Source organism: Lycium barbarum, chromosome 8, assembly GCF_019175385.1.
Source record: "Lycium barbarum isolate Lr01 chromosome 8, ASM1917538v2, whole genome shotgun sequence".
Lineage (NCBI taxonomy): Eukaryota > Viridiplantae > Streptophyta > Magnoliopsida > Solanales > Solanaceae > Lycium > Lycium barbarum.
In genome coordinates this window covers 10,267,054-10,288,904 of record NC_083344.1, presented here as the reverse complement: position 1 = coordinate 10,288,904, position 21,851 = coordinate 10,267,054, and the positions used below count along the sequence as shown (strand labels likewise).

Here is a 21,851-nt window from a genome sequence, read left to right as displayed (position 1 = left end):
GAAGATGAATGGGATTATACTATGAACCATGTGTTTGGATATAGTATTTATTATAGAAGAATTATTTATTCAATTTTTAATAAAGAGTTAAATAGATCATGCACTAGTATGTGTGCCCTTTACTTATAGAGAGTGTATAGAGTTTAGCTTATACACGGAAGATTAAATCATTGGTTCTTATAAGTATGAAGTTTATGCTCAAAATCTAAGATGGAAATTGGACAAAGCTATCGGTATGATTATAACACAAGATTAAATATAATTATCTTCATTATGGGAACAGTATAGTTCTGACTTCTTGTGCTAGTACATTTTGTATGTATTGAACGAACCAAGTAGCGATAAGTGTTTTTGTACTAAATATATAAAACAACCTCTCTAGCTCATTAAATGTACTTATAGTCTTAATCTTGATATAATTATTATGATCAATGCAATTTGTGCATTATTATGATTTATTAAAAGGTACGACTCAATTGCGGGTCTATGTATTCCTGGTAAATTGGATAATGGTAAAATACATTTGTGAGAATAATAGTTAGTTGATAGAATCCATGTCTCGACTTTGAGATTAATGATACCCCTTTATGGATGCTTATAAGTCTCATGTGAAAACCCTGCAGGTGAATTTTGTATCCATCACATGATAAAAGTTAAGCGGAAATATAAAGGATTCAATTAGTCAATGAATTAAATTATCAATAATTTAATTTAATTGACTGGTATCTGTAATCTTAACATGGGGAGTTAAATAAAATTTAATGAAATATTTCAAAATTGAACTGAGGAGTGCAATCATAATTTTTAGTGGAATAATTCATAATTTATTAGGTTAAGATTAATTCAGATATTTTGAATTAATTCCATAACAGGAAGCCTTGTTAATTAAATTTTGTGGTCTCTGCCAGTGACGTACGCAGAATTTTTTATAAGCAGTGTCGATATCTAAATAAGTAAATTGATATACCAACATTATATTAATTAAAAAAAATTGAAGAAATGAGTCCTAATTAGGCTAGTCTATATTATCATGACTGGACAAGAAGTCAGGAAGTTCGAACCTCCACTCGGGTGGACTCCAAATATGGAAAATACACTTGCTAAGCTCGAACTCGGGTGGACTCCTGCGTTAGCGAGGAAACTAACCAGCAAGCCACAAAGCTACTATATTCATGGGGTGTCATTTATTGTTTATGTAGTTGAAATTCTATTTTTTCAGATTATACACATACATATATTTATTTTTTTTAAAAGTCGATGAAGCAGTGTCGGATGACACCCCTCCACACAGGGTGTGTCCGCCCCTGGTCCCTGTTGTGCCTGAATTATAAAGAATTAAATTGAACCTGATTTCTTGGTGGAAAAGAAAAACCTAGTAGGTTTCAAAAAAGGGTTTAAACCCTAAAACATGTAGTTATAAAAAGGGTTTTATTCCATTAGGAGGCTGAGATTATTACAAGTTTCTACACTTTTTCCGTAGAAATTCGCACACACAAATTTCGCAGATTCTGGTATTATTCAAGTTACACAATAGAAGACCGTGGAACTAGAGGATGATCCCGTAGATGATTTTTGCTCAAGCTTGAAGGCTAGATTTGTGGTAGCATTCATGCTTCAAAAGATAAGTATCGATTTTATGTTTGATTAAAAACTTGATTATGTGTTATTTATATTACATGTAAGTTTGATCCTAGTTATTTGCTTCCACTGTTTATCCCTCTATTCCATCAGGTATAATGTGGAAAATTACTTATAATTTTCAAGGATTCACGCGATAGCAAGTAGAGATTAAACTTGTATCGCCCTTATGGGTCACCATATGCATACATGATATGAAGTATGTATCACAGTATTAAATGCTTTCCCATGGAGCATATGTCTTTACAAATTAAATATTGTGCAATTGATAGCTCATACACCTCATATCTAACTTTAAGTTCACAAATCTACTCAATCATTTTATTCATTAGAACTCACATCCGGCATTAAGAACACACTCACTCATTTTAGTCACATATGATTAAACACAAAAAAAAAAAAAAAACGACATTCTTTTTATAAACTTCAAGCTCTCTTTTATTATCACTTCTGACAATAATTAGTTTATAATTGCCTCATCTCTATCAGTCACTTAGACAACAGAGGTAATTGCATATGTGAATGGGCCAATCTTATTGTCTACCTGACATATTTCTTATAAATAAAAATTTAGGTACTAAACATAAAATCTTATATCTATATGAACCAAAAAGAATAGATAATTAGGCATAAACTAACATTAACTTCAATAATGTAATTTTGCATGAACATGATTCAGAAAAATAAAACATAAATACATTTGAATCTACGCAAACCCAATGACTTCACATATCTTTCATAAGCATCACATACTATGGGTTTAGTAAGGGACCTGCTATCATTTTATGCGTAGATATGTATTTCGCGTTCACTTATTTATGTACAAACATGCTTCTAACAATTATACTTAATATCAATATGTTTTGTCTTCCCATGGTATTTTGAATCCTTTGTGTAGGCTATTGCAGCATGACTATCACAATTGATGGTGACAGGTTCGACATCATTATTATACACACCCAAGTGGATGATAACGTCCAAATCCACTCCTCAAAGAGAAAGTGTACACGATCGTATGCAATATAATATACCCAACTATGAGTCAGGGTTGAACCCACAGAGAACAATATACTGGGCGATTTAAGCAAGTAGAAATTATCACTTTCTACACTAAGACAAACACTTGATAATATTTGGTTTTTGATTTTGAAACTAACAAAGATAAAACTAACCTAGAAAGCAAGTAAAATGATCAATGGTCACAAGCATGGATACAAGGAACTCTCAAGTAACGATCCAATATATTTTATGATTTTACAACTACGAGCGGGTTTATGTTAATAGATAATGATTTCTAAAATCTCATTGAAAGTCTTCCAACCAAATCAATGAATTTCACCCTAAGCGTTTTCAAGCCTTAGAGTGTGATATTAGGCACAATCAATTTAACCTCAAGTAACTATCCTATTCCGAGCTCAAGTTATTAGATGGGTTTAATGACCCAAATTCTTGTTAATTAATCTTTCCCAACCTAGATTTCCTCTTCCGAGCTCAATCAAAGTAAATGGGCGAGTCTTAGGGTTAGTTACTCCCTTAAGAAATATTAATGAACGATATTAATTAAAGAAACAAAGACTCACTTCATTAGAAATAAAAATCATTCAATACATAAGCATAACAAGAGATTTAATCCAACACTTGATAATGAATAATATCATAAACAAGATTCAAGTGAAAGAAGAAAATACTACACACTTAAATATTCAATACAAAACAAGAAATTGAAGAAAGCTTTAAGAAATATCTCATTAAAGTGCTCCAATCTTCTCCTCCAATGGTGTAGATGAAACTCTAGCTCTCCAAGCTTGTATGAAATGGCCAAAGATGAAAAATAATGTCTTCAAGCTTGCTTTTGTAGTCCCAAAATTTTTCCACTCAAAATTAGACCAAAACAACCCCTGATTTCGTTTTTTGCAAATCTGACCCGTTTTTGCAAAACTGTCCAATTTGGCCTCTTTTTGACTTTATTTTCACTTGGTTTCTTCCGATCACTTCTAAATCACATAAAACCTGCAAAATAGATGTAAACGATATTCAATGCACTATTTTTTCAATCAAACATAGCAAAAATATAAGATTAAAAAAGAGATAAGTTGGTAAAATACCAACTTATCAGTGGACCAGAAAACATTTAAGCCAAATAGTTTCTTGCACAGCTGCTGAAAGTGCTATGAATTCAGCTTCCATTGTCGATAAGGCTATGTATGACTGCTTCTTGCTACTTCATGATATGGTGCTATCGTTAAGCAAGAATACATATCCAGAGGTGGATTTTCTCTCATCTGAATCTCCTCCCCAATTAGCATCAGTATATCCTTTGAGTTGCAGATCATTTCTTTGGTAACACAAGGAATACTGGATTGTGCCTTAAGATAGCTTAATATCCTTTTAACTGCTTTCCATTGTCCTTGCCCTGGGTCAAATTGAAATTTGCTAACTAGCCTTATGGCATAACAGATATGTCATGCCCTGAACCATGGCCTTGCGTAACACGGCTCTCGGTGCCTTGTTGCATGTGACCGAGCGAATCACATACCTTGTTGAATCAACATGGGACATGTACTGATGCGAAATATAAGTTAGATCATGAAAATCTAAATAAGCATGAGATTTTGTAATCATAAGTCTGAAAATAACGTTTTAAACATAAGTACGGAAATCATGATAATGTAGCCGACAAGGCTAAACCCAACTGAGTATCTGACATGACATGCTCGACTAGTCCAAGAAACCTCTGACATGAGTCTGAATGCTAAACTGTTTACCGGTACAAGGCCCCCGGTATACCTCTACTGCATGACATAACATAATATAAAATAAGACAACACCCCGAATAAAATGGGGCTCACCAATAGCTGATATGAGAGAAATCTTGGCGAGCAGATCCGTCGTCCTATAAGTCAACGCCTTTATCGTGAAATGCAAGCACTGGGTAAAAGGAGCGTCAGTACATTTGAATTGTACCGGTATGTAAAGCAACTGAATGAAAGAATGGTAAGTGTGGTGCTCGGGGAATAGGCAATCCAAATTAATAACATGGATACATTAAGAAATAAGAAACTAAAACTACAAGCTGATCATGAACATGAATAACATCTGACATAAATAGAATATAACTTAAATAAAATATTTTTAAGTAGGAGAGCCTTAGTATAACCGACAATATAAAATCACCACGTGAGTACGCGGAGTATAGTACCTGGCCTAACCAGCAAAGCAATCCTATACCTTGCCGGAGTATGAGACATAAACATGACATGAAAGGATCCATTCAATAATTTGAAGGTATCGTCCTAACTGGGCGGAGCGATCTTTGCCCTACGTTGGCATACGTAGTTTCAGGTGGTCTGCACCTTCTCGGTAAACCTATGCTACTCCCAAAACATGAACATGAATATAGGTGGCCTCTAAACACATGGTTTTTATAACATGACTTTTGTAAAGTGGCTTGTAGACATGAGTTGTAAGTATTATATATATATATACACATATATAACACTTGTGTAAAGCATGGAAGCATGTAAAATGCATGAAGTAGAATAATCTTGAATCATGACTTGTAACTGAGAACCCTGGAATTCAAACATGGGTATTCGTGGATTACGGACAGATTCATGGTAATCGAATTGATATTCATGAATAAAAATAACGAAAACATGATTGAGAAAGAAAATATAGAATTATTGATATGCATCGAGGGTCTATCATGAACTGAGACATAATTATGTAACTCTGAGGAGAAAACGTGTTTCATGAATTAATGTTGCATGGGGAAGAACAATGATGTTCCCACACATGGATAGAGCTCTACATACCATAATTCATGCCTTGAAGTGTATACAATGTTCATCGCCTCCCTTCGACTTTAATATATATCAATATATGTCAATGGAAATCAACATCAGCAACAATACACATGTTTTGGCCATCTAGGCATTACATCAAACATTGGTGGGCATAAAGCCCCACAACCTTCATTAATGGTGTTTTCTTCGCCCAATTCACATTTTATTACTTCTAGGTGATTCTACAATCTCATTTAGATGTAATTAACACCACTCTTCATCACCCATATGATTATAACAATCCTAAGTCAACAAATCCAAAACCCTACCATAGTTCACATCATTCTCTTTATCAAACCCATTAACTTATCTCCCAAGAACTCATCAATTCATAACTACAATTTATTATATGGGGAAAGGATTTCCCTTTTGAAGTTCTATCCCTTTGAATTCAAAATCTAGGGTTCCTTATCCAACCACGACATTTCAATTGCAATTCTATGGATTAGAATGGCTTTAATCGAGTTAATAAGGGAATAGGGACTTGAATTCAATCTAGAATTATTGAAGAACTTACCTTGGAGGCTTGGGACTTGTTCTCTCTGACTTAAGGATGAAATTTTGTGATTAGGGAGTTAGGGAAATAAACTCCAAGCTTAAATATACATAAGAACGAGAAAATCTAAAGTTTTGACCCGAAACCCGACCCATTCGTGTTGAGCCCGTGACGCCAGGACATCGGGGGACCCTCTGCAGGTCAAAAGTTTAGAGAGGAACTTTTTGTGTGCTGGACCCATGGAGCGAGGCCATCATACAGGCCCCCACGCACTGGTCATGGCCATCGCGTGCTGTCGGTGTCGGCTTCTATGCAGTGTTCAATAAAATAGGCATAACTTCTTGTACATCGCTCCGTTCGGCCTCCACCACATATCGTTGGAAAGGTATTTCAAAGATCTACAACTTTCATGATAAAGTTTCATCAAATTCCTTATATATTTTCTCGAATACTCACTTAAAGTGAGACTCTATGCAAACTCACTTGAAAACAGGCGCAGTAGAGTAGCTTCCGACTTTATTTTGTCCTAAGACTCTTCTTATGCCTTGATTAGGTTTCAAAACCCTTTATACACACCTCATATTGGTTCCATTATACCTTTATCTTACGGGTCAACCTTAGCCTGAAGGTACGGGCTATTATAAGATATCAGGTCTAGTACACACCATACCATACATTAGACAACCGATGGCATTGGCATACAGAACCTTTCTCACTTGTTACTTTTCTTGTGGAATCTGAGGACACATCCTCCGGCTTAAAGCTTCACATCTAGAAACATGAATGTTTATAGGTTTGCAGTCGTGCATATTAAATCGTTCAAGAAGTTTCTTTATATAAGGCTCTTGTGAATGAGACAACAATTTCTTGAAATCTTAACTCCTAGAATACATGATGCTTCACCTATACCTTCCATCTCAAATGTTGATGATAGCCACCATTTTATTTCTTTAACATACTCGATGTCACTTGCAGCTATAAGTATGTCGTCTATATATAATGATAAGATCACAAACTTATCTTTAGATCTTTTGATGTACACAAAATGTTCCTCATGAATCATAGTGGAACCATATGAATCCCATTATGAAAACATACATACCATTGTCTAGAAGATTGCTTAAGGCCATACATTTACCTACGAAATCGGCATACTATATGATCTTGACCTTTTGTCACAAAACCTATAGGTTGATCCATAGAGATTTCCTCTTCTAGCTCTCCATTGAGAAATGCGGTTTTTACATCTATTTGATGCAATTCAAGATCTAAATTACCAACCATTGACAACATTAGCCCTATTGAGGTAAACCTTACAACAGGTGAAAAGGCTTCCTCATAATCGATTCCTTCCTATTGCGTATACCCCTTAGCTATGAGGTGAGCTTAATATCTTTTGATACTACCATTGGTCTTACGCTTGATTTTGAGAATCCATCTATTCCCAATAGCTTTACGACCCATAGGTAGATCAACCAATACTTAGTTTGATTTCATTGACTCTGTTTTCTCCTCCGTTGTTTTTAACCATTTATCCTTAACAGGGCATGTAAGAGCCTTATTTGTATTTCGTGGCTCTTCTTCATCTTATGGAGTAACTATAAATGTTTCCCCTTCGATCTCAAATCAACAATGGGGAATTTTTGGATGACTCGTTCGTCGAGGTTGATATTGATAAATTGATTTATCAATTGGTAAGTTACTCCCACTTGGACAAACAATATCAGAAGGATTCAACATTGATGGAGTATTTGTAGTAGTAAGAACTGATCCATTATCATCTTAGTGACTCCCACTCAAATCCATTTGAAACGTCTATAGTGGAAGCGATCTGGTCCGTAGTTTCATAAAGAGATAAGTCTTGACCTATCTCGCCCTTCTTAGGAAACCACTCTCTAAGAATGTAACATCGCATGATTCAACTTCAATTACAATGCCACTATCTTCTTCACTTAAGAACACATAACCCTTAGACTATTCAGAGTATCATATAAACATACACTTTCTTCCCCTTGGACCTAATTCTCATATCAGGAAAATGGATTATGAATAAAATTAGCACATCCCCAAGGCTTCTAAATGCTCAAATCAGGCTTTTTGTTAATCCATAACTAATATGGTGTAGATGTAACCGACTTACAAAGGACACGATAAAGTACAAATGCATTAGTGAGCAATGCATCACCCCAGTAGGTAATTGAGAATTTGGCATGTGTCATCATTGACCTAACCATTTCTAACAAGGTTATGTTTCGTCGTAGCGCAACACCATTTTTGTAACTACCCGTTTGGTCGTTATAGTACTTTTGACCCATTTACCTCTGTTGACTCTTCCTCGAGCCTTGTTAGTACGATTTTGACCCGCGGGGGTGGGCGACATGATTCTCGAGGTAATCGGGTGAGTTTTATGGTGACTTATGGGAATTAGAACCTTAAAGTGAAAAATCGTTGACCGATATTTGACTCTTGGATAAACAAACCTATTGTGGAAATCCGTCGAATCTGTGAGGTCCGGAGGGTCGATTATGACTTGATGGGATGTTCAGTTTGGTTCCCAAGGCACTTAGAAATGTTTTAGGCTTTGGGTTGGAAAGTTGGTTTTTGGCAATTGGGGGTTGACCCGATCAAATAGACCTCTGATGGGAATTTTGAGACCACGAGTAAGTCCGCAGTGTGTTTTTATGTATGTGTGCATATCCGTTTTGTATCTGGGATGTCTTCGGTGATTGTTGGGATTTGAGGAGAACTTGGTGAAAAAACAGAAATAACTGGTTTCTGATGTCTCGCCCCAACGAGATTGGGTGCACCACAGAGGACCCGCCTTGGCGAGCCTTGGTCCGTCGGCACGGAAGTTGTGGATTCTATAGAAATCTGCCCCAACGGATGGTATTCGGCTGAGGCGAATGAGCGACCACGGGACTTCTTCTGCTGGAGCGGAAGATGTTGTTCCGGATTCATTAAATAACTAAGTTAAACCCTTCATTTTTCATTCCCAAAATTACTTTTCCAAAGGGTCTCAAGAGCGATTTGAAGTGTTTCTAAGTGGATTCTTCTTGGGGTAAGTCTCTTCCACCTTGTTATCCATTATTTACCTTTCCTAAGCTTGAATCTATGGTGGAAATCTAGAAAGCTAGTTGAAGAAGATGAGTCTCAACCTTAATTTTGTTATTTGAATTTTAGGCTTTAAATGTGAGATTAATTGATGGATTTGTCTATTCTAAGCATAGAATTTCATTAATTAGTAACCAAAAGGCTTGAATCTTCCATTTAAGTTAAGGAATTGAATAAGGAAAAGCTAGGGTTTATGCCTAATTTGGGGGTTTTGCCTTGAATGATGAAGTTGATTAATACTTGAGGAAAATTAGCAATTGGAGAGTAGAATTGAACTTCTAGAACTTTGGGTTACCAATTCCATCTTTGAAATACCCGTTTTACCCTTGTGGGCCTGATTTCCCTCTTTTCCTTAGTTGATCTTGATTCGAACGAATGTATAGCAATATGGGTACCGTTGGTTTCCATTTCTAACTTAGATTTCGATAATGGCTAGACTTTGAGTATTTGAAGGCTCTTCGGAAGGGCAAGGCTCAGATCTAATTGTTCGTGGCACCAGCTCAGCAGCGAGGTAGGTTACGACTTACCTTTTTAGTTAGACTCCAGTTAGCAAAGCGTATGTAGAGTTAGTTATTGATGGAGAAATCATGTTAAACCTTCGGGTATGAAGGTGGGATGGATATTCTTAGGTTGGTATTGTTATTGACTTTGTGGGCTTGTCGCCTCTTTGTTGTGATTTCGTTTGTTGTCATGTGTTTGGTATTGGACTTATTACTTAGTTGTATGATGTAGATTCCGCATGATTATCTATCTATGATTTTAGACTGCTATTTCTCCTTATTTACTTTATTGACTAAGGGACGGGTTCTCCTACCAGGTGGGAAGGGATAGGTGCCCGCGCGATCCGTGATTTGAGTCGTGACAATTTTGTTGTGGAGTGTAGGGAGTAGTTAATTGCCTTTGAATTCCCTTTTCATCACACAATTGTTTGAACGCATCAGAAAAATATAAATTAAATATATAACAAATATATTTTTATTTTTTAATTATTACTTATATGGTCCGAGTTGACCCGTATCTAATTCCTTCCGAAGTTAATGCTCACATCTCCAATGCATTGCTCCTAGCTGAGGGGATGACCAAACGACAAGCATGAAAGCAAATTGCTCAACAACTACATCAATGTAATGGAGCATCAATATTGGTTAGGCACAAGGCCACTAAGTGTGTGTTTGTTAAGACGAAAGTCATTTTCCATGAAAAATACTTTTCTATAATGTTTTCTAGTGTTTGGTTGGTAAATGAAAAATATTTTCCAGTAAACATATGTATTATAGCTAATAATAATATCAGCGAATTAGAGAGATTAATAATAATGCGCAAGTGTTAGTTGAAGCAAGTAATATCACGTTAACAGGCAAGATAGTTTTATGGCAAATGACTTCCACCCGTAAGTGTGGAAGTCATTTTCCTCCTTTTGATAAAAAATATTTCCCGTAGAAAATGTCTCCCATCATACCAAACAGTAGAAAATGACTGGGAAGCCACCTTCCCTCATGCCAAACACATAGAGTTTCCAATATTGTGTCAAGAGAAATGGAATGCTATTGTTGCATTTTGAAACTATATACATTTGATTTGCATGGAGAGTAGTTTGAATGAGGCTGAAACAAGTGGTATAAGAAATATGGAAGAAAAGTGAACAATTGGCCAAGTGTTTCAACCACCTTCAAATTCACCCAAACAAGTTGCCCAATCTGTTGTATCATTTCCTCTGGTTTATTCATCATTTTTTTAGGAATCTAGCCCATGGTTTTGGAACTCTAAAACAGTATCTTGAGAAATTTCCACATTTAGATGATGCCTTTGAGTTGGGTTTCTAAAGAAAGGTAACGATCTAAAACACAACAATTTTTTTGTAGTATGTTGAAATAACTAAATAGAAGAAAGATCAAACAAATAAACTCAACTGAGGCAATCACCAGTGGATCCCAATGTGAAGTCACTAAGTATTGAGAGGAGCTTGGACTTAAGGGTGCTGCTAGAGTGTTGGCTAGGGGTTCGAATCTAGTAGTTTTCGTTCACATCCAAAACCCATAAGCTTCAAATGCGGATTCCGACTTTGCTTGGCTAGAAGGCATATGCTGATTGATGAATTTTTAGATTTGAAAAAAGCTTATAAGAAACTTTGTTGTTGCAAATTTGAGGATAGTCTAGGAGTAATTGGAGAGCACACAAAGTTTATGCTAACTTTTTTCAGATGAAGCTTACAATTATATCTGAGGAACACAAATTGACAAACAGGATTAGTGAAGATTTTAAGAATTAAACATTTGACTCTATCTAATGAAGAACATTATTAAATCAGCATACCGCTTGTCTAGCCTACGAATATCTCAACTAGGGGTGGCAAAATTTGCCCAAACCCATTTGACTCGCCCAACCCTCCCAAGCTTTAATGAGTTTGGGCTAGAGTGATTTTGAAGATGGGCTGATTTGGGCTAGCCCAAGTCGACCCATCACAAATCATCAACCCAAACTAGCCCATTAAATGAACCCAAACTGACCTATCAATTGTCATTCATTCATAAGTATAAAAGCTACAATACATGGTTAACTTCTTTTTTAATTATTATTTAAATTTATTTTTGTAGTTATTTTTATTTTTTAAAATGTTTATTTTTAATAATTTTAGAAAAAAATATTTTTATTTTATTTTTTTATTTTTTATTTTCTTGTTTAAATTTTTTACTGGTAATTTTTTTATTTTTAATTTTTTTCCTGAGGGCCTATGCTTTCCATTTTTGTTTAACGTATTTTCGACCCACCTATATCCGACACACGTTTGTCACTCCTAGTTATGTACAAGACAACTATAAAAATATATACATAAGGCAAAGGGGTAAAAGAGAGGATTCTGACAAAATCACTATTCATTACATTAATTAACATTTAATTTTCTTTTGATTTACTTTTTGAAATTATTTCGAATATAATTTATGTACTAGAATAACTTATGAAGAAATATTTACAGTGAATATCTTTATTATTTTGAGCAAAAGCATACGTTTGAGTTTTTATATCCAAAAAGTATTTAAAATTAATTTTCAAAACACCGTTTATTTAGAAAAGCATGAGCAAGAGAATATTTGCAATCAAAGAATATCGATATTTTTAGTTTCTCAAAATGTTGAAAAGGTGGGTTAAGTTGGGCGGGTTGGGTTATGACTCTTCATTTAGCCTATCTTGACCCAGCCCATCTTAGGCCAAACAAGCTTTGGGCAGGGTTGGGCTTTGGCCCATCTATAGGTTCAGCCCATCTGGACCCGCCAACTTTAGCCCAAATGGTCCGTTTGCCACTCCTAATCTCAACGTCCAAGATTAAGAACACAAAGAAGAGTCTACAAGGCGAGTGTTCTAGAAAAGAAAATCTTAATGGAAACCCCATGAGAAAATTATAAACTCAAAATGTCAGAAAGTGCAAATCAATGCAAGAGCTGCTAAAATCACTTCAGCAGGAGCCAGGAGCTGATGTCAGTATTGGAAACTTCCTTAGTTTGTCGGTTCAGTCCCTGGCACGAATTCTTTGCACTACTTAGATTGTAGAATTTTTCTGATACTGCTGAAATTCACTGTGCAATCACCAGGATGTTGCAGTTGGAAACCAAAATGCTAAAATACCACCTGAAATTGTCTCCAAAAGAATTATAGAGATTTAGCAATTGAGTCACAATATTTTATGGAATCTTGAAGAGCTTAGGGTGTCTCACAAATAAATGTAAACTACTCTTTCCTTCCACTATTCCAGGTTTGACCTGTATAGTGAGAAAAAGACTCGGAACTCCAATTCCTTTTTAAATAAGGATGGTGTTTGAATCAGCTTGCGCGTACCTCGACGATTTAGCTACTTATTAAATTTGAGCGTATCATAATCCTAATATATTATACTCCCTCTGTCCCAATTTATGTGATCACTCTCCTTTTTGGTTTGTCCCAAAAAAAAAATGTCAGCATTCTAAATTTCGAAACTATTTAATTTTGTGAGATAATTTACAGTCACACAAATATTTAAGACTTATTTTAAACTATAAATTTTAAAAGTCTTCATTTCTTTCTTAAAATCTGTGCCTAATCAAATGATGCCACATATATTGAGATAGGTGAGTAGGAACTTTCTGATGCTGCTGAAATTCACTGTGCAAAATCACCAAGATGTTACAGTTGGAAACGAAAATGTTAAAACGTCACTTGAAATTGTCCCCAAAAAACTACAGAGATTTATTAATGGAGGCACCACACTTTATAGAATCTCTGTGATTGTGAATGATGAGCTGAAGGTGTCTCAAAAAAAAAAAAAAAAAAAAAAAACCTTCTCTTTCCTTCAACTATTTCAGGTTTGAGTATTATATTGAGAAAAAGACTTGGAACTCAAATTTCTTTTTTTTTTTGGGGGGGGGGGGGGGAGATTGTCCCTCATACAGACTGACCTTTAATTTTTGTTCATGTTTCTCATTTAATGAAAATTAAGACCAACACAAAATAGGGATAAAAGTGCAAATGACCCGTTTTATGGGCTAATTTTGCTACGTCTACATGTGGCGATGGGAGGTAATAGGTAATTGTAGAATAGTCGAAGTGCGTGTAATTTGTCCCAAGCACCGTCCATATTTAAAAAGAAATGGTCAATTCTCACAAACGCCCCTATCTTGGGGTGTTTTCTAATTTTTGCCCCTCAAATTGATGGTCTTTAATTTTAGTTCATGTTTCTCATTTAATAAAAATTTGTGTAGTAAGTAGTAACTAATTCGCTCGAAATAAGTTTATAGATACTTTGCCTTGTCTGGAATAACTCTGTAGAAATTTCTACAAAACTATTCCAGACAAGGCATAATTTCTATGTAACTTTATCCGACAAGGCATAGTTTCTATGAAACTTTGCCTTGCAAATTAGGTCATAGATCCGAATTTTTTATTTTTTATTTTTTCGATGTCAGGGATATTTTCGGCCACTTTTTTATTACTTGAGTGCCGAAGGGAAAAATTAGAGACCAGCGTTTTGAGGGAAAAATTTAAAGACCACCCTAAGATAGGGGCATTCGTGTGAATTTCTTTTGTAAATATGGAGGGAGCTTGGTCCAAATTACGCGCTCTTCGATTATCCTATCAGTTACCTATTACCTCTTATCGGCACATGTACACGTAGCAAATTTAGCCCTTGAAAACGGGTCATTTACACTTTCGTCCCTATTTTGTGCTGGTCTTATTTTTGCCCCTCAAGTAAAACAACTTTTTTGTAGGGCAACATTTATATTTTCGTATCATAATATCCCACAAGTTATGCCCCCGCCCTTAAAGAATTTATGCTTCGCTAGGCATAAGTTCGATTTTGAAGGGCAAAAATTAAAGACTAGCTCATGTTAAGGGCAAAAATTCATGACCAATCCGTTTGAAGGACAAACCGTGCAATTTCTTCCACGAAAACATTATCCGCCCAACCCGCTCAAGTTTGGGCGAATCATTATTGGCTCAGCCTATTTTGACCCACCCAATTCAACCACTTAAAAATAGACTTATAAGTAGCCTAAATTGACCATGAGAAACTTTGTCAAAAATATTTCAAAAATTTTGTATGATATGTTATATATAATCATAATTAGGGGTGTACAAAGTAAACCGACAAACCGCACCAAACCGAGTCAAACTGAGAAAAAACCCGACTAGTGGTTTGGTTTGACTTGGTTTGATGTTGAGAAAAAAAACCCAATCATAATTGGTTTGGTTTGGTTTTAACTAAAAAAAGTCAAACCGAACCAAACCAACCCGATATTACATGTATTCAATTTTTAAAATATTGTATACATAAAAATATTTATTTGTAATGGAATTTATAAATATTTCTTTTATTTTTTCGTAGTTTTTTTTTAATCTATTATCCTCTTATTCAAGCTTGAACTTAGAATCTTTAATGTCAATAAGTTTTATATCCTATGGATATTTGTAACTCAAATAAAGTTCAAACCAAAACCAGCTCAACACTAACGCTAATAAAAGAAATTCAATTTACCACTAGGAATGACAATAATGTTGGATATCTATTCTTTAGTTTTGCATAATTAGTTTAGAGAGTGAAAATACATAACTTAATTTTTTTTTCTTTGTCATGTAATTAATACTTATTAGCCGTACTTATTTTAGCATGACTTAATATTTTTAGATTATGGTCATTTTCTTTATGGCTTGTTAATTAGTAATATTTATTTTAACCGATTTTATTAGTTTTTGTTGAATATTTTAATACAATATCATCACTCTTCTCACATTTTGTGTTATTTTCTTAAGAAACACCTTAATTATATAGTTGTATCTTACTAGGACAAAAATATTTGAAGTAAAAGTTATATGTATTGTATCTAGACTATTCCGGAAAAAAAAACTCGAAAAACCCGAGAAAACCGAAAAACCCGAGGTTGAAAAAAATCCGAATTTTATTGGTTTGGTTTGGTGTATAAATCTAAAAACCCGACGCAATTGGTTTGATTTGGTGTTTAAAAAATCCGAACCAACCCGGTCCATGTACACCCCTAATCATAATACATAATTTTATTATGAGATACTTAAAAAAATTTATAAACAAACAAAAAAAGAAATGAAAACTTAATTAGAATTGAGCGGGTATGATTATGATTCGCTTTTTAGCCCAACCTATTTTGCCCGCCCAATTCTACCCCACCAGCCCATTTGACACTCACAGGCACATCACACATGTACCAATAACTCTGCCCAACAACACCTAAACATAGGAAAAGGCATCACCAAGCAGACAGAAAATGACAGTAAAAATGTAAAACAAAGATGGCATCAATAAGTTATAGCTATTTCACTTAAAATCAGTTTTACACAAAAATCAGAAGCATAGGCATATGCTTCAAGTTCTCTCACTGCAGCCTTTGTCTCTTGTCTAGGTGGACAAAATTGTTACAATTTGCACCAGCAGATACTAACCTCTGATATCCTAAATAAGGTGATATCATTTGGGATGATGCACAAGACATCTCAAAATAAGGTTGACAGTTCACAAAATGGCTAGAATTTGGAGCAGTATTTTGAGTTACTATGCCACCTTCACAACCTTTAATTGAAACCGGCGGAATATGTAACGGCTTAAACTGAGGCGGATTACGCCATCTTGGAAGCGGGCCTGCTACAAGTAGTGTCTGCAAAAGTGGGCCCGCTTCGAGAACAGCTTGCAGAAATTTGCCTTGTTGAGGCAATGTCTTTCCCTTGACAAGACTGTCGATAACCAATGAGGCTTGATCAACACTTTGTACTTCTTGAGGGACGACAGCATATGAAACCGGAATAATGTTATTGTTCACGAGGGGCTGTTTCACGAATCCCAATGCATTTGATTCAGCCACGTTGATGCCATTGGAAAGGTCAGGGGATGAGACAACATCCAAAAAGGACTCGACCGGTGATGATGAATTATGTGAATGATAATTGTATGTTTCACTAAGGCTGTTCGACTCAATCGTGCTTGAATTTGCTTTTGGCGCCTTACCAAGAGGACTATCAACGACGTGGATTTGAGACTGATTAATTTTGTTGAGTAGTTTCTGAAGGTGATCTCTTGCTTCATCTCTTTCTTGATAAGCCATCTTTATGAGTTGGATTAATTGATTGTTCTTCCTCTTTTCTTCACTTGCTTCCATATTCAGTCTTTCAAGTTCAAGACTAGTGTATTGAAGCTTCTGTCTCATTTCATCCATAGTCTGCAAAATTTATCAAAAATCTAGTCAGAGGAAAAAAAATACATTAAAAAATATAACTCATTTCAGAAAAAAAAACATGAGTCTTTAGCCATGTGAACACTCATGAAAATATCCTAACATAATGACTAAGTAACAGAATTTTTAATGCAACTATCTTTTTAAAAACTATTAGAACATGAATAAGTTATTCAAAGTTGGGAGAAACAGCAAAGTCATAGAGAGGGCCCATTATAGGACATATTTGGAAACTATACAAAGAGTACTATAAGCCGCAATATATTTAGAAGGCATATGATCGTGGTTAAAAAAAAAAGTGATTAACTCTCTAAATTCAAACGGTGCCACATAAATTGAGATACAGTAAATATAAACCATGATTTACCCTTGGATACCTGTATTTAAGAATATCATAGTGCGTTGGGCCCTGAATGATGAATTCTTGAAATTCACTGAAAACAACTCTTTGACACTAATATAATTCTACTATTACTCTTGAAAGTCCTTAACGGAAGCATGTTCTCAACTAGAAGAAAATGAGACTGCACCATTTTTACCCAACAAAAGCTTGTAGTGAGCCACTAAGCCTACAATAACAATAATAATTAACTAGATTGTTCGGACTCTCCAAAATAGTTTCCATTCGTGTCTATTCCCCAAACTTGCACTTATTTTGGAGAGGCCAACACGCACCTAGCAATACTTTTAAAGAGTCCGAGCAACACAGCCAATTACTACGTCTCAATCCAAACAAATTGAAGTCTGATGTATGAATTCTCGCATCCAAATAGTTCTATGTAAACCCGTCTCAATCCAATATTATAAGACTCTCAAAAAGAGAACTCAACATCATTTACTTTTACAAAATTCAGTGTTGCCAATCTAATGCCATTCAGTAAATACATACTCCATTAAAGACCCTTTAAATAGAAAAACAGAGTAAAGGTAGGACTCTTGCAGAGAATATGAAGTGACACATTGAAGAGAAGTATGAATTGAACACAATGAAAACTTGTTGAAGGAAAAAGATTCATTAAAAACTTATTTCCGGAAGTAAATGATGCATTAATAACCCAATGAGGGAAAATTTTAACAAAGAGTCGAGTGAATCTAAAAAATGAATAAGACTCATTAAAACTGTGAAGAGAAATGTATTGAGACACTTGCAAAACAAGAAATAAATTAATTGAGACACTTCAAAAACAAGAAAATAAATGAATTGAGACACTAGCAAAACAAGAAAATAAATGACTCACCTCTTGGTAACTCCATAAAGAATCAATTTCTTCCATTTTCTCTATGAACTTGAAAGAAGAAGTGGAGAAAGTAGAGAAAGGTAATCTTAAAAAGTTAATTGAGAGGGAGTTTTATATAAGAGGAGAGTGAGTTGTACTATGTATTTTATAGAAGGAAACTAAAACCAAACAGGACAAAAGAAGGTGCGGTATAGACCAACCAATTCCCATCATGGAAAGCCAAAATTATTTATGGAATCTTAATAAAGACCTTCCAAAGGAAAAGAAAAAAAATTAAGTTATATGCACTAACAAATATAAAATATATTTTATACAATTAGATCAATCGAAAAAATAATGAATTTCGAAATCATGAGCGGAGCTACAGGGCAGAAGATAGTTCATGTGAATCCCCTTCATCCGAAAATTACATTATACATACAAGGTTAAAATTAATTTTTATGTATGTATAGTATATGTTAAATTCCCCTGGCTTCTTTGTGTGTTTATTTCTTGGGTATATTTTGAGTCAGCTCGCTGAAAATACTGACTCTTCCACTGGTCGGACGGTTTAGATGACATTAACAGTCCAATAATAGGTAACCTAGAATAAACAATGTTAATCTTTTATAACAAGTTAAATTATACTGATATTGTAAAAGATTCATGTCAGCATATATATAATTTAAATCTAATTGCAAATGCTTCACTTTTTTTTTTTCTTCTGGAAAATTGGTTCTCTCTATAAATATAGATATACTCGTATGAGTACTGCTCTCTCTTTCATAAATAGTACAATAAATCATATGTCAATGACTCAAATCCAGTTAGATTTTCCTTAAATATTCCATTGAGTTTGAAAATAGTTGCTCTTTTCTATCTGTATGTGAATATAAAAGCAAGCTGTACTTTTACACGCTTTTGTTTGTTAAACATTTTATTGTTCCATTAAATTATCCAAATATCCCGTTGGGAATAATACAAAATTATTAACCCAAAATTTACTCAATCTAATTTGACATTTATTTTGTTCACAATTCTGAAAGAACAATTTTTTTTCTTTTTTGGGAAATGTCTCTGTTACTGTGTGGCTACAGCTTATCCTAAATGAAAAATATGATAAGTCGTGTTCACTATTTTTGGAGAAGAAAAATGAACTAACCAGCACCGTCTAATAAATGAAAATTCCAAACAAATCCTAGTAAAGAAATTTTATAAAAGGGGAACTATTTTATGTGGCACCGTTCAGATTTTGAGAGTCAAACGAATTTTTTTGACCATAACTTTTTATATATATATTTTTTAAATATTTTGGATTTTTAATTATTGTGACTAGCTAATATGTAGTACTTTTCACATAGTCTCTAACAGGGACGGATGGAGGAAGGGTCAAGGGGTTCATCCAAAACCCATTTGATAGAAAATTATACTATTTATACATGGTTAAAATTATTTTTCATGTATATATAGTAGATGTTGAATCCCTTTGACTTCTTCATGCGTTTACTTTTTCATATTTTGAACCCCTTAGTGAAAATTTTAGCTCCGTCACTGATCTCTAAATATATAAATTTTATTTCAAAAAATGCGAAGGATTTGACTCTCGAACTCGAAACGGTGCCACATAAATTGGGACAAATGCGGTGCAGTGTTAGTGTAAAATGCTTAAATACTCATTTTAAAGTAATTACTGGTAATTTTTATGATATAATTAACTAGTAATCTAATAATAAATAATAATTAACCTGCTATCGCATGTCAAATTACACTAATAATTAAAAGAAATATTTATATTGCCAGTATATATAATTTTAATCCATTGTATTATATAAAAGGCAAATGCATGTATTCAGTCAAATCATGGCGTTAATTAAGCTCTTTCCTTGAACTTTGGTCTTATACTGTTGCTATTTCCTCCTTTAGCTTCTCAAACTTTTTGACTGGCACGTATATAACGTCCCTATTTATATTTGCTACAATTAGTTTAACAAGAATACCCTGTATTAAAAGAATGTTCTGTATAACGCCCCTATTTATGGAAACAAAAAGTAGTTTTTTCTTTCCTTTCTTTAGCTTTTGTCATTGTTAAGTACGTGTGGTATATTCATTTATGTGTACCACTAATCTAGTTGGAATTTGACTCATATCGATAAGCTAATAGTAAGGTTGGCTATAGTGAAGATTTACTTCACAATTTCACAACTTGAGTTGCCGTTTGGTCATAAAAATTATTCACTTTTTTCCATAATTTTTTTCATTTTTTTCACTTTTGGGCGTTTGGCCATAAATATTCCGAATACAACTTGAAGTTGTATTCCGGAATACCAAAAACTCAAAAAACTTTTTTTTAAAAAAAAAATCATTTTTTTCATTTTTTTACAACTACATTTTACCAAAAACTACAATTTCAAAAATTATAGCCAAACACAAATCCAACTCTAACTCCAACTTCAAAAATTTCAAAAAAAGTGAATTTATTTTTTATATTTATGGTCAAACAGCACCTGAGTCTAATACAGTATCACATAAATAAAAAAATAAAAAAACTACTTACACTACTTAATGTTCACACAAAACCAATGAATATAATATATATTTACATACATATCTTTTACTTAATCATGATTATATAACACCTTAATTTATCATTTAATCATGACAAGCTGGGTGTTAAACGAGCTTCAGTATGTTGAATGAAATGGTTTAATAACTTGTAATTAGAATTCAATATAAAACTGCATTTTCTCGCAAGACCATTAATGTTTACAAAACCTAATTCCTCGTAGACTTATTATCTATTTACAAGAAATAAATATTTTCTGGAGTCCATTTTAGTAGCGTAATTTGCCTTATCCTTCATGGAAAAAAGAAACAAAAAACTTCAAACTACACAACTACTAGTAGTGTACAGGTTACAAAAATAAACATAAACATCAAACTTCACATCAACAAAACTGGCACCCGGTTTTAAGCTGTGAGCATTAGTACTAATTAACTATTGGTATCACCACAAATTCTGTAAACCCCTCTAGAAGAGCTTCACTTTTGACATAACACATTTTTAAAAAAAATCGTCACATCTGATACACTGGTATACACTAATTTCATTCACGTTCTAATTATATTTAAAATGAGAAAAAATCGCAAAGGATAAAAAAAAAGGGGAAATTTCATAAATATACGATTGGGTCACTTACATTGCAAAAAAAATAGCTCAAAACTTACATTGCAAAGCTCTAACCCAAAATTCCCCTCTTCTCCCCTCTCTCTCCACTGACTCCTTCTTTTTCGTGTTTTTTTTTTTTAATTTTTTTTTTGTTATTATTGTTTTTTTTAAAAAATTTTAATAGAGTATTATAATTGATATACCCATATACACTCATATGCAATATTATACAACATTATAATCCATATACTCATATACACTCATATACACCCATATATAGTCATAGCCGGAGTTCCGTTCTCCGACATATACACCGACATACAGTATTATACACTCATATACACCCATATACCGTCATCACCGGAGTTCCGTTCTCCGGCGAACTCCAACACCGCCACTAGAACCAACTGTTCAAACATCAAAGATCTGGTGTGACAGAGGGAGAGGGGAAATAAAAAAAAACTAAAACAAAATTAAAGATCCGACGTGACAGAGGGAGATGGGAAATTAAAAAAATAAATAAAAAAAGGAGGCAGTAGCGAACTCCAAAAAAAATTTAAAAATTAAAAAAAAAAAAAAAAAAAAAAAAAAGAAGGACGCAGTGGAGAGAGAAGGGGAGGAAGAGGGGAATGGGTCATTTTTTGACAAATA

General features: G+C 34.1%; 1 protein-coding gene across 1 annotated transcript; it reads right to left on the bottom strand.

Moving 5' to 3' along the window:
• Positions 1 to 15,883: 15,883 nt before the first annotated feature.
• Positions 15,884 to 18,211, bottom strand: LOC132605911 (uncharacterized). The gene is made up of 2 exons (XM_060319186.1): positions 18,056 to 18,211; positions 15,884 to 16,802 (listed from the first exon to the last, which is right to left on the bottom strand). Exons 1-2 carry the CDS (start codon positions 18,089 to 18,091, stop codon positions 15,966 to 15,968), a joined length of 873 nt encoding a protein of 290 aa, XP_060175169.1. The 5' UTR covers positions 18,092 to 18,211; the 3' UTR covers positions 15,884 to 15,965.
• Positions 18,212 to 21,851: the final 3,640 nt, after the last annotated feature.